The sequence below is a fragment of the Nansenia antarctica genome (genome assembly GCF_963989245.1).
Source record: "Nansenia antarctica genome assembly, chromosome: 5".
In the NCBI taxonomy this organism is placed as follows: domain Eukaryota; kingdom Metazoa; phylum Chordata; class Actinopteri; order Argentiniformes; family Microstomatidae; genus Nansenia; species Nansenia antarctica.
The window spans coordinates 51,988,573-52,002,544 of NC_137690.1; the positions used below are offsets into that span (position 1 = coordinate 51,988,573).

The 13,972-nt window shown below is 47.1% G+C and overlaps 1 protein-coding gene across 1 annotated transcript; it reads right to left on the reverse strand.

Moving 5' to 3' along the window:
• Positions 1-7,956: 7,956 nt before the first annotated feature.
• On the reverse strand, positions 7,957-12,819 carry LOC308158124 (caspase a-like; the record flags this gene model as incomplete). Its single annotated transcript, XM_080531721.1, has 7 exons — positions 7,957-8,068; positions 8,668-8,777; positions 9,068-9,235; positions 9,556-9,790; positions 10,952-11,131; positions 11,611-11,741; positions 12,597-12,819. The coding sequence occupies 7 exons, from the start codon at positions 12,817-12,819 to the stop codon at positions 7,964-7,966; spliced, it is 1,152 nt and encodes a 383-aa protein (XP_080387847.1). The 3' UTR covers positions 7,957-7,963.
• Between the last annotated feature and the right edge of the window lie 1,153 nt (positions 12,820-13,972).

Below are 13,972 nucleotides of genomic sequence, written 5' to 3' on the forward strand. Positions count from 1 at the left end.
GCAGTTCTTAGCCAGATGGTCGCGCCCACAGTTCCAGCACCTCTTGTTCTCCTCGAGCCACCTCTGCTTGGCCTCGGTACTCAGGTTGTTGAAGTCACTGCACTCATTGAACCAGTGCTCGCTGGTGCAGTACGGACATGGCGGTGGACCTCTCCGTCCCTTTTGATGGGGTTGAGAGGAATCCTTTCCCTCAGGTCGGGCTTTCCTCTCTCTCCGAGGCTCCTCCTCCGTGTGCAGCACTCCTACTGGGCGTCCTCTGTTCGAGCTCGGCCCGTCCCAGCGGTCTCCCTTCTCCCTCTCCTTCTTCGGCTCAGCGTAACCCATGGCGTCTACGTTGGTGTCATGCACTTCCTCCAGTAGGAACTCCGCGAAGGCAGCCATGCTCAGACCCAACTTCCCGGGGTTACGAACGCGCTGCTGTCGCCGGAACCTCTCCTGCCGGAAGCGTGGGATCTTGCGGAGCAGCCGCTCTACGTTGGAGGTGCTGTTGATCTCGCTGGCGCCAGCTGGGCCCTGCGTCTTCAGCATTCCAACCAAGGTGTGCACGCGGAGCGCGAAGTCATCCAGCGCCCGGTCATCCTTGATGGGGGCCTGCTGTTCGAGGGCTTGCAGTTCAGCAAGGGCGTGGTTCCAGGGACGACCGTAGCGGGCATCCAAGTCGGCGAGCGCTCTGGTATAAGGTGTCGGTGCGGAGGCATGGGCCAGAACCATGTTGTGGGCTCTGGGGTTCCTCACATGCTGAAGGAGAATCGCATATTTGTAGGACTCTGAGCAGGAGTCGTCCAAGAGCGTGTCTAGGCAGATGCGCAGTTCCACATACTGGCTCCTGTCCTCGTCCTTGAAGAAGGGGAACTTGGGTCCCTCCACCTGGGGAAACATCCTGTAGTGGATGATCGGGGCTGGAGTGACGGTCTGGGTGTCCGGCCTGCATGCATTTTGGTGCACTGGAGGACCTAGGGGTGTGCTACGCTCTTGGGGGATGGCTCCCCTCCCGGGCAGCGACGCTGGCTCCCTCTGGGCCGCGTAGCGGTCGGGTCCCTGGTCCTCTTCCTTCCAGGTGGTCAGCTGGGCCTGTAGTTGGACAGTCATGGCGGGGGTCATGGAGCCATCGGCGGGGGGTTCAGGAGATGGCACTCGAGAGGGCCGTGCGGATGATGCTCTGGAGCTACGGGCCGACGGAGCTCTGCTGATGCACACGTCGCGCATGGTCTGCATCACTTCCTCCATCTTCTCCGCGTGCAGTTGCTCTCTCTCCATCTGGAGGCGGTCGCGCTCCATCTGGAAGCGTTCACGTTCTAGCGCCTCCTGGCGCTGTCTCTCCGCCGCGCGTTCCGCTCCGTCCATCTGGAAGCGTTCACGTTCTAGCGCCTCCTGGCGCTGTCTCTCCGCCGCGCGTTCCGCTCCGTTCATCTGGAAGCGTTCACGTTCTAGCGCCTCCTGGCGCTGTCTCTCCGCCGCCTCCATCTGGAGGCGCTCGCGCTCGAAATGGATGCGTTCCCTCTCTCGTTCACGCTCGAACTGGAGGCGTTCTCGCTCTAACGCCACCTCGGCCTGTTGGCGCATACATTCGGACAGCGCGGCACTACTCCCTCTGGAGTGCAGGCTATCCGCCCCAGAGGCAGAACTGCCCACGGAAACCCTGGACCGGGAGGAAGCCACTGAGCGGCAGGAGCTAGGTCTCGAGCGCGCCGTACTGGGAGGCAGATCGTTAAGGCTGAGGCCCTCCCTCTTCCGCCCGCAGGCGCTGTCGGACCGGGCCTCTCCTTCCTGCTCTTCCGTTTCCACGGCAAAACCCTGCGGTTCTGCCATCTCATCCTCAGGCTGGTGCTCTTTGAGGGCTGTCTCAGTGCTAGCCACCCGCGCGCCGGCGGACACCTCGGCCTCTCCGACCACTGTATCCCGTGGAGTGCGCTCCTCGCTACCACTCAGTGAGCTTTCGAGCTCAAGCTCATACTCCTGTAACCTCGGAGGCAACCGCGGGACTCTCTGTGGTCGTGGCTCTGGCTCAGGGGGCGGAGAAGGGGGGGTAACTGTCTGGTCTGGTTGGCTGCGCTCAGCCATGCTATCACTACACTACCTATCCGGCTCGAAGGACCAATTGTAACCAGGGAGTAGCTAAAAGGACTGTAGAATTTAGGAAGGGGCTGGTTATCTAACTAACTCTAAGCTAAATAGGCAGTGTAGGAGGATACAGGCAGGGGGCGCCAGCAAACCGTTAGACTAGCAGTTACTATCGTTAGCATTAGCATGGGAATTAGCATTAGCATTAACATTGGAATTAGCATTAGCATTAGCCTTGGAATTAGCATTAGCATTAGCCTTGGAATTAGCATTAGCATTAGCCTTGGAATTAGCATTAGCATACAAACAACTAACACACGGTAACGGTATCACATATGAACAAACACATTTATTTACATAACTGATGTATACATCCCCCGATATATACACTCCCTCCCCGCCGGCCACACACACACTCACTCACTCATAGTATCTGGCCTGAACAGGCTTATAGTCCCGGACTGTGGTGCGCGTTGAGGCCTGGTCGGATGGCATGTGCGTCGAGGAAGGTAGCAGACAAAAGGGGGGGGGTGACGTAGCAACGCGGAGGGAAAGGGCCTTCTTCGTGGTCCACGACGAGGTGAAGGGCCCAGGTCCGGTGGTCCACGTCGAAGCTCCGATGGAGTCAGCGTTCGGTCGCAGTCCGCTCGTGGAGGCGACGATTCTGTCCAGTTTGGCGTCTCGCGTGGTCCAACGTTAACAGCCGGCTGCTGGCAAGGCTGTCTAACGGGAACACAACTAAACTGGGCTACAGTGGTAAACGCAATAATCACTTTCCTGGCGTCTTCAGCTGCTGCACGGTGTGCGTGTTACTGAATCCGCCATCTTAGATTGACTTCTCGTTACTCTCTCTCGTTTGGTCTCTCTCGTTCTGATTCTCATCACACACTGACTCACTGAGCACTTCCGTTCCTATATATACACCACCGAACCTAGCATCCGGGTCACGGACACACCCCGGATATACCACGTCATCAAACATATACATAAACATTACAATAACAATACATACACTTCACGAAACGTATATGAATAGTATAGAAAAATAACAAAGGAAATAACTGGGGCAAAATAGGGCTGGTTTGGGGAAACTAAACTGGCTCTAAACTGTGGGCCTTCACAACAGCAACATTAATCAACGATAATCAGCAAGTAATAATATTAATCATTATTACTATCAATAACAACAACATGATACAATTATAATAATAGTAACAATAATATACTTCCCGCTTATCTTTATCTTCATGTTTTCTAGACATACACATACAAATTCACCATAACGTCAAGCGCGTGTCCTTAATGTTCTCTAACAGCTTCCTGTCAGGGCGCTTTGGTTCTGAGACGGGATCATCCACTTGATCGTTTGGTGTGACCCGGTTTGCTGGGTGTCTTCATCCTTCTTTCCCTCTCTCTCTAACCCTCCCTCTCTCTCTCTCTTCCCTGCTAGCCCTGTGTATCTCTCTCCTTTCCTCCTCCTCCTCCCATCTCAAACACGTGTCCGGCGGGCTTCGGCATGGTTCTGGTTCTGTCCGTGTGACGGGCTTGGTGGCCCTCTCTTTCTCTTTCTGCCCTCTCTCTCTCTGTCTGCTCCCTCTCTCTCTCTCTGCTCTCTCTCTCACTCTCTCTTTCTGCCCTCTCTCTCTGTCTGCTCTCACTCTCTCTCTGCTCTCACTCTCTCTCTCTCTGCTCTCTCTCTCTCTTTCTGCCTGCTCCCTCTCTCTCTCTGCTCTCTCTCTCTCTGCTCTCTCTCTCTCACTCTCTCTCTTTCTGCCCTCTCTCTCTCTGTCTGCTCTCACTCTCTCTCTCTCTGCTCTCACTCTCTCTCTCTGCTCTCTCACTCTCTCTCTCTTTCTGCCCTCTCTCTCTCTGTCTGCTCTCACTCTCTCTCTCTCTGCTCTCTCTCTCTCTGCTCTCTCTCTCACTCTCTCTCTTTCTGCCCTCTCTCTCTGTCTTCTCTCACTCTCTCTCTCTCTTTCTCTCTCTCTCTCTCTCTCTCTGCTCAAACACTCTCACACACATCCATCCAACACACAACACCGAACACTGGTTCTCCAGTGGCCTCACACTGCCTGTGTGCGTGTTCCTGCGTGTGTGTGTGTGTGTGTATGTGTGTGTGTGTGTGTGTGTGTGCGTGTGTGTGTGTACTACACTACAGAAGGACCAGCCATAACGGACCCCCCAGCGGACGCAGAGCAAAACCGCCTGGCTATAGCAGCGCAGGGCGCCGTCCTGGCGCGTCACGAGCAGCAACTGCAGACAATGGCAGACGCCCTGCGCCGGCTGGCCGCCGCAGTTCACCAGGAAATCACAGGAAATCCCAGCAGGTCCAGAGGGTCGCATTGAGGTCGCAGACTAACCGAAACCTGCGGATGACCGCCGATACCCTGGCGCTGCCCAGGTGATGAGGGGGGATGGATGGGGGGGGGGGCGCACTTCCCAATGCCACCCCCTAGGTGTCTCCCTCCGGCCGCCCACTGTGCCGCCTCACCCACGGACTCATCACCTGCACCTGTGTCTGATTATCACTGCTGTGGCTTTATGTTCCCTCACTCCCTGCTCGTTCTTCACTGTGTGTTCACCACGTGTTGGTGACTTGAGGAACGTAAACTGTCGGATTTACCAGCGGGGGGGGGGGGGGTTTGTGACGATGTCTCGCGAGCCTGGGTTTTCCTTTAGTAACGTTGATGGAAACGCCTACTGCCAGGTCCTCCTGGGTGCGGCAAAGAAGACCATCCCACGTGGCTATAACAGGAATTACATCCCAGGTTGGGACGAGGAATGCAGCCGCCTTCTGTGCGACCACCAGAGGGCTAGTGCCAGAGAAGAGGTGGACGTGACTGCAGCAGCACTGCTCCAGAAGCTGGATATCACCCGCAGGGCCAGATGGACAGAAGTTGTCGAATCAATCGACTTCACCCATTCTAGTCGCAAGGCGTGGCAGACCATCAACCAGCTCACAGGCAGAAATACAACACCCCACAGCTGCCCAGTCACAGCAAATGCCATCGCATTCCAGCTCCTGAAGAACGGCCGCTTCCCGGATGCTGACAAAGACTTTGCCCGACTGACATCGCGTGAGGTGTCCTGCATCTCGGGAGCGGCCAGTGTCGATTCCAACCTCTCGGGCTCAGAAGACTGAGGAACGGGGTACCGCAGGGGTCTGTTCTCTCGCCGATGCTGTTCAACCTTTACATCCACGACCTACCTGATACAGCATCTAGAAAGTATGGCTACGCAGACGATCTTGCCATCATGCTGAGCCGACCAACGTGGAAGGCGATGGAAGAGGGTCTTAACGTAGACATAGGCACACTGGTAGTATACCTTCGAAGGTGGCGTCTACAACTCAGTGTCGGAAAGACAGTCGCAGCGGCATACCACCTTAGCACCAGAAAAGCCAGGAGGGAACTTGAGGTGCGCGTTGACAACAAATGTCTGGAGGTCCAGCAAGCCCCGAAGTACCTTGGAGTGCGCCTGGATCGGACATTATCCTTCAAACAACACCTGGAAGAAGTCAAGGCCAAAGTGACATCCAGGGCCGCGCTGATCCGCCGCCTTGCTGGTACAACCTGGGGAGCCTCCGCTAAGACGCTGAGAATATCCACCCAAGCCCTGGTCTTCTCTGCAGCGGAATACTGCGCCCCAGTCTGGAGCAGAAGCCCTCATGCGAGAAAGGTCGACGTGGCTATCAATACCTCCCTCAGAATAATTACTGGATGCTTGAAGCCTACCCCTGTGTCCCTCTTGCCAGTCCTCGCGGGAATAGCACCGGCCGGCCTCCGACTGGAGGCTGCCACCCTCGCCCTGGCCAGGAAGGCACAAAAGCATGACTGGCACATCCTGCACAACACCACCATAACACCAGCACCTCCAAGCCGACTCAAGACCCGCCACCCTTACAACAAGGCAGCACAAGCCATGCTCAACTCCACCTCTGAGGACATCTCCAGAGATGCATGGTTGGCAGCAGCTTGGAAGCAGGAGTGGGAGTCAGCCGGGCCCTCCCAAATCCACCGCTACATCTGGGACCCAGGAGATGGCGCCATTGGAGGAGACGACCTACCACGCCGGCAATGGACCACACTGAACCGTCTACGAACTGGTGTCGGTCGCTTTAAAACATCAATGAAGGCGTGGGGCCTGGCGGACAGTGCGGCATGCGAGTGCGGTGACCCAGAGCAGACCGCCGACCACATAATCACCATCTGCCCCTTATATAGACCACCCTCAGAAGCCAGCCTCTTCGACCTAGAACCAGAGATGCGGGCATGGCTACGCGACACCGAGTTGGACCTCTGACGTAACACGAAAGAAAGATGGAAAAAACCCCCAGTACTGTTTTTTGGAGACGTGTGTGCTCTTTAACATTTCACACATATAATGTTGTTTTAACTTCAAGCGGTGAGCTATATATCATGAGCGGAGCCATCCGTTTACGGCGCAACTAATGAACCAACTAATTACCGTTTTCATTAAACTTTACATGTAAACTACATAAGAGTCCTGAGTCTGACTGAAGTGTTGTTTCATAACATGCCTTGTCAGCCAATCACACAGCTTCTGTCAGCGGCGGCTTCGGAAATGACGGCATATCCCATGGTTCTGGCTTGAGAGGGTGTCACACTCTGTGCTTTTTACATTTACATTTTAGACATTTAGCAGACGCCATTATCCAAAGTGACTTACAACAAATACATATACAGTATGTTGAAGTAAGTGAATCATCTATCCATCAGTCATCGCAAGAAAAAGTATTATCTATGCTCTATGCTTTTATTTACGGTAGAGCAACTGCAGCCTATAAGGGGGGTAGAGGGGATGGAGGGGTTTCAGGAAGGAACAGTGCTGTGGTGAAGAAGGATTGATGCAGAAACGTGTCCACAGTGACTATGCTGATTATGCATTAAAACATCATTTATGTTTTTATTTGAGAGTGCTGGGGGGTATTCCATCAACGCCGCTCAAGGAAAATCCAGGCTTATTCTGATAAATCTCACAAGATTAATACAATTTAAAAAATCCAGATTTATTTTGATCAATCACTCATGGGATTATCAAAAATAAGCCTGGGTTTTCCTTTAGCCACGTTGATGGAATACCCCCCTGGATGTATTATGCACAAACCTCTTAAGCCAGACGGGCTGATAATTGGGCCCAAATTCTGCTTTAATTTGATAATTGATTTTATTATTGATGACTTTATCTCCTTGTCATGTGTAGTATGTTATTTTGAATTATGATCTGAGCATATCCACACACAACTTCAAGGTGTTATCTATCGTCGGCATCCTGCTTCTGCATCTGATCATCACATTTCTAATGTTATAAGCAGTTTAGTTTGGGTTTGTTTTTTAGGTGGAAATTAGTCAAATAGGGCATTCAGCAGGGTTAATGCATGGTCAACCACATACCCACAATCTCATTCTTATCTTTCAAATGGAAACAGGGTGAAAACATCCGCACACAAATGAGTTCTCAATTTTGTTATGAAGTATATTAGATAGAAAGTAAAAAAGTAAAAATAGAAAGTAAGAAAATGATTGATATGATAAATTACAGAAAGGTATGACAATTTAGATAGTGGAGATCCAAGTTTCTATGGATCCAAGGATCTCCACATGCATTAATAACGTCAGCTTATAGTATACCAGGCACTCTAAAATGATAATGTTTCCTATAGTGTTATCTATATTGCACTAAATGATAATCATAAAAATGTAAAGAAAATACAAAAATACATGTTCCCACAGTCCCTCTAGCTCAATGTTCAATTGAAAAATAAAACATAAAAAAAGTAATAATGTTCCCATATTCCCTCTAGCTCAATGTTCAATTGTACAATTTCTGTAGAAAAAGCCCCTTTTTTAAATCCTTTATTCATAAGTCAAGATGCTCTCATTCAGAGGCCTGGGAAGAGGTAGAGGTGTTTGGTTAGAGAAGCTCTGTCTTTGGTCGGCATCTGTCTTAGACGGGCACTGAAATTCTCCTCAAAACGACCCAAGACCTGCATGAAAAACAGAAATGCTGTGTGATCTGTTTCAATACATCAGGATCAATCTGCCAGCCTCCACCACAAAATAAGAGGAATGATTGTCACTGCCGACAGTAAGTCTAGAGGCCGATTAGAATATATACTGTATGGACACAAATATTGTGCCACCTGCTTTTCTACTATTTTGTTTCTCAAATCCTCAGACAATTCTGCTTGAAATACAATTATTTCTTACAATTTTGAATATAATAATTTTGTCTTTTCATCAGGTTTGGCCTTTTTTCTCTGTTTTTTTGTGTAGCTCCAATGCAAACTAAAGAAATAAACATACCAAATACCGAATACCAAAGCATTTGTAATTGCAACAATTTTGGGAGAAGTGGTGCATTATCTGACAGTGCAGGGGTGCCAATATTTTTGTCCATGACTGTACATATATATACACACACACCTGGGAAGATTTAAAGGATTGGTCGAGCTCCCCAAAGTAATTTCTTCAGTTACGAAGATTAGGCAAAATCTTTACATATCTTTCCGAACAGTGTGATAGGGAAATATTTCACGTGTTGTTTTTAAAAAATATTTCTGGTGGTCTGTGTCCAGTTGCTTACCTTCATAAAGAGATCCTCAACATGTTCCTCACAGGCGGAATTTTTGAACGTCTCGACGATATACTGGATGAAAAGGCTTCCTGTGTCTACGTGTCTGTAGGACTTAGTATCTGAGAGGGAAAAGTGTCATAATAGAGGGTTATCTCACATTCAATTCACAAACAAACGAGTAATGAGAATAAATAGATATAGATATATAGATATAGATATATAGATCGATAGATAGATAGAGAGATAGAGAGATAGATAGATAGAGAGAGAGAGATAGAGAGAGAGAGATAGATAGATAGATAGATAGAGAGAGAGAGAGAGAGAGAGAGAGAGAGAGATAGAGAGATACTTCATTGATCCCCAAGGGTAAATTCAGGCATGTGTTATAGAATATGTTAGTTTGACTGACCGGGTGTGCAGGAAAGGAGGGAGATGAAGTCCTTCTCTACGTGCTTGATAGCGTCATCCTCAAAACCCCGCTCAGGGCAAGGCTCTAAACCCGGCTCGGGGCAAGACTCAGGAACAGCATCACTGACCACCGTTGTTCCATCACTGACCCAAACAGCACCATCCTTTCCTGAAACAACATCATAAAAAAAATATGAAACAGTTGCCTTCTTCACTGGTGCCCTTTCATCCGGATGTTTTTATACTGTGTTGTGCATTGGCTAATGGCGATGTTGTTTGAACCCTTTATAATACTGCCTTCACTTACAAAAGAATGATTTCTGCACAGATTTGAGTGTGCACTGTGCAGATGCAGTTCTTTTGCACTCTATTGATACTCTTCAGCTCCAGCACCTCAGCTAAGTCTGATAACGGATGAGCGGTGGTATTTTCACTATTTTGAAGCTTCACACTGTAAAACACAGTGAATAAAACAACTGAACTGGTCACCTCCTCTACAGGCCTGGATAAGGATGACCTTGGGTTTGTCCACCAGAGCTTTGCAGTTCTCCGTGTTCAGGTGTTTGAAGATGTTGTTGATGGGGAACTCGTCCGGGTTGTCCGCCCGGCAGCGGACTCCCAAGATGGATCCCAGCTGCCCGTGGGACGTGATGACCACGAAGGTGCTGTCGGAATGGAAGTGCTCTTCACGTTTGGAGAACGCTTTCACAGCCTCGTCCATCTCCTGCAACACACACAGACACAGTCAGTCACAGTCAAGATACAACACACACAGATACAGTCAGTCACAGTCAAGATACAACATACAAAGATTACAAGATGTTTATTCGTCACTCCGGGTATACAATCGTGTGAGATACTTTCGCTGGGGGAGGGGGGAGGGTTTCCACTTAGAGTGCATATAAGACATATAGAATATGATAACAAAATATAAGGGGCAAACAATTGGATAAAATGATCAAATTCTATAGATTTACGGCGAGAAAAATATACACACAAAATATACATTCAGCAGAATATTGCACAGGAGTTGTCTGTATATATACACGTATGTGTATGTGTGTGTGTGTGTGTGTGTGTGTGCGTATGTGTGTGCATGGTGTGCTTCTATGTGTGGTGTGCGGGGGGTGGTCGTGTCTGTGTGTGTCTGTGTGTGTGTGTGTGTTTGTGTGTGTGTTATTTATTTAGCAGTCTCAACCATGCCCATTCATTGACTGCAGAGGTACAGTACACCACAGAAACGTGACTGTTCCATCACTATACGACTGACCGGATAATTGACTTGACTAAGAAAAACAACCAGTTAAGTTAAACCTAACTACAACAACCAGTTAAGTTAAACTTAACTACAACAACCAGTTAAGCTAACCTTATGTCTCCCTTTGCGAAGAGTCTCTGGAGAAAATCAATCAAGCCGCCAGAGAATAGAGCATTTTTTTCTTCACGATACAAAGAAACTGATCCCTACTGTGTAGCCTTACTGGGCCTAACAGAATTAATCGGAATTAATATGTTTTTAGTTTATATACTAGGGTCTCTGATTTGCATGTGAATTAATTACACACTGTGTGGATCAGGTTGTCATACACAGTGTGTGTAATTAATGAATTCCTATGAAAAGACTGATGTTATCTAACTACGTATTCTTGGTATACCAAGAAGTACCAGGAAATCTCGGGTTTACTTTATTATTACTTTATTACTGTAGTATTACTAATTTTGCTAATTTACTTGTTGTATTATTGTGATTTTCTATCTTAATGCTGCAATGCCAATGTTGCCAAATATTTTTACTCTTGTGTACTCGTACATTGAGATGTAATAAAATGCGATTCTGATTCTGAAATCCAATATGCAGGTGTTGTTTAGTTGCGTGTAGCCTTACCGGAGCAGACAGGTTCCTGTGTTTCACCACCTGGTACCCCAGAGCCCCGAGCAGGGCCTCCATGTTCTCCTCATCCTTCTCCGCCCCGCGCCTCCTCATCCTCTCATCCTCAAAATCTACGTTGGTGATAAGCAGGGCCAGGCGCTTCCGAAGAATAGACTTCCCCTTCATAGGGTAGATCTGTTAGACCAGAGGAAACACACATGTGAAAATTATGCATTAATGAAACCATGTAGCAAAGATGCAACTCTGCAAACTACGTAAGCAAATTGGCCCCATTTGATATTGAGGCGTTAATCTTGTGTGTTAAGATAGTAGTGGCCCGAGAAGGTCCTGGGTCATTTGTCTGCAGTTAGTTGTTAATATACTAACTGTGATACTCAATGGAGGTTTGTGAAATGACAAATTGAAAGTGAGTTTCTATACACTATGTGACAGCAGGTGAAACCAGGAACAAGTCAGCACCCGATCAAATGTTCAGAGCCAAAATATTGCAATGCAATGGATTTGGTGAGTAATCCTTACTACTACCTATTTAACTATAACACTACTTTACATTGTTAGCAGGCTCACAAAACAAGAAAGGGGCACAGAGAGACAGCTGGTATTAAACCAGATATCTAAAGGGTTTAACTTTTGAAACCAAATAAAGCTTCAACCTTGGGTCCCATGTTCCTGACACTGTCCGCCTTAAACTGTGCGTTGGTGAGAAGGAGACCAAAGGAGTCCTGGGGCCTCTGCTCCGGCTCTGACAGCTGAGGTGGATGAGGTGGATGAGGTGATGGTTTATCTGATGGGAGGGAAAGCACATGGAAAATTGGACATGTTTTACAATACTCCTTTTTTTTTTTTTTTTTTACATCTTAACCATTTAGCAGACGCTTTTATCCAAATTAGAGATTACAGGGACAGTCTCCCTGGAGTAACTTAGGGCTAAATGCCTTACTCAAGGCCACACTAGTAGTGGTGTTCCCAGGTGGGATTTGAACTCACGACCTTCTGATCACCAGTCCGCTAGAACAGCCGTGCCTATTGTACCTACTATACGAGTTACAATGGGAAGTTGCTATTTACACACAATGACCACTAGTTGGCTGTCTTGTAAATTAGCCTGTCTGCTACACAAAAAAACTGCAAAATAGCTTTGACTTATCCTGATGTGATTTTGAAAATGTAAGTATATGGGCAGAGATATGTGAATGAATGAATTTGAATGAATGAATTTGAATCACATAATTTGAATTTGTATTGTTTAACTTGAATAACTGAATTGACAAACTGAATCTGAATAGCATAATTTGAAAAATAATTTATTTGCTTTGAAACCATTCAGTACAATACAAATTCAAATTATGTGATTCAAAAACATTTTTTTTATTAAAGTATTCATATTGAGTAATTCAAATTCAAAGTCAGTAATTCAAATTCGGTTTCTAGTGGCACATATCTCTGCCCCTATAACTATACTGGGTGGTAGAACGCACATATCTAGGAAAAGTCATGAAAGGAGGGTCCTGAAATTTGATGGAGTGCAAAGATATAACGTTTTATTTTACTCCCATGGCGTTTTACATGGCTGTTCTAGTGCTAAGTCAAAGGAGTGGTCCTCATGTTGTACGTTTAAATCACACAATGCTTCACTCACCTGTCTGGTCAAGCTGCCCGGGGGACAGTCCCAGTTCGGAGAGACCGTCTGAATCAAAAAAAGCAATCATCTTTCTACAGGATTTGTCTCCTTTCCTCAGCACCATGGCAATGAGGCACCGAGCCCGTTCCGCCCGACTGCTGTTCTCCTCGCTAACCGAGTCCGCCTCTTCCTCGTTCAGCACCTTTTCCTCCCGCAGGTGGTCTACGAGCTGCTGGATCATGACCCTTGACACTTTCTCCACAAACTTAGACCGAACCTTCTTGAGCTCTTCTGTTAAAGGAAGTATGTGATTTCAGATAATCATTGTTTGTGTTAGTTGTACACTCTACCTCTCTGTCCCCTTCTCATGCCGTCGCTATTTCCCCCTCTTTCACCTACTCTGTCTCTTAACCACTTTCATTAACTTAATTACCGTAACATCACCGGCAAAAAAAATACTACCGTTCTTTAATACGGAGCTGCTACAGCCAACCCTATCTTTGAACATTGAGTTCGCCTTTGACAATGGCCATCAATAATATAATGTTTTATTTCACTTGATTATAAATTATTCGGCGTTCAGTCTCTGCTATTGTAGTGGAAAATATTTACCTCTAATTCATTAAACTATAATAGGCCTACTTAATTATAAAATACAAATAAACCAAAGCTGAAGATGATACAAGATAAATAAGATGATACAATGCCTTTATTGAAAACAATGCAGGCGACTTCGTTTGCAAAGGAATTCCAACCCAGCCCTCCACACAGATCTTTACTAGTCTACCTCCGGAGGCTATGAGGGTTTTAGGTTACCGGCACCCCCCGCTACACAGTTAACACACGCACATATTTTAACACAATCATAAGAAGACTCCACCATATTGACACATACACATTTGAACACAATTTATAAAAAAATTATCTACCATATACTGTCATGTCATCCATCCTTAATGAGCGATTAGAAAAGTGAAACGGTGATAAGCAGAACGCAGTCGCGCACACACTTTTTATTTTATTTGACTGCCCTGCAGTTGGCTGGCTGAAATTAAAATTCGCATGGTGCAAAAACCTCTATTCTATAACTTAAACCACCGTACAACTTCACTGACAGACAGACAGACATAAACGGGGATCGTGCATCGGGCATTCTGTTCGGCTGCTTCCAGGCTGTGGAACGCTCTCCCTGACCACCTAAGGGCACCACAGTCTGTGGATGCTTTTAAACGAGGCCTTAAAACCTACATTTTTAATAGAGCCTTTAATTAGCCTTTTTTAATTGAAATGTTCTTCTTGTTTTTAATCTATAGCACTTTGAGATTTCCTTATGTAAAGTGCATTACAAATCACATTATTATTATTATTATTATTATTATTATTATGATTGTGAT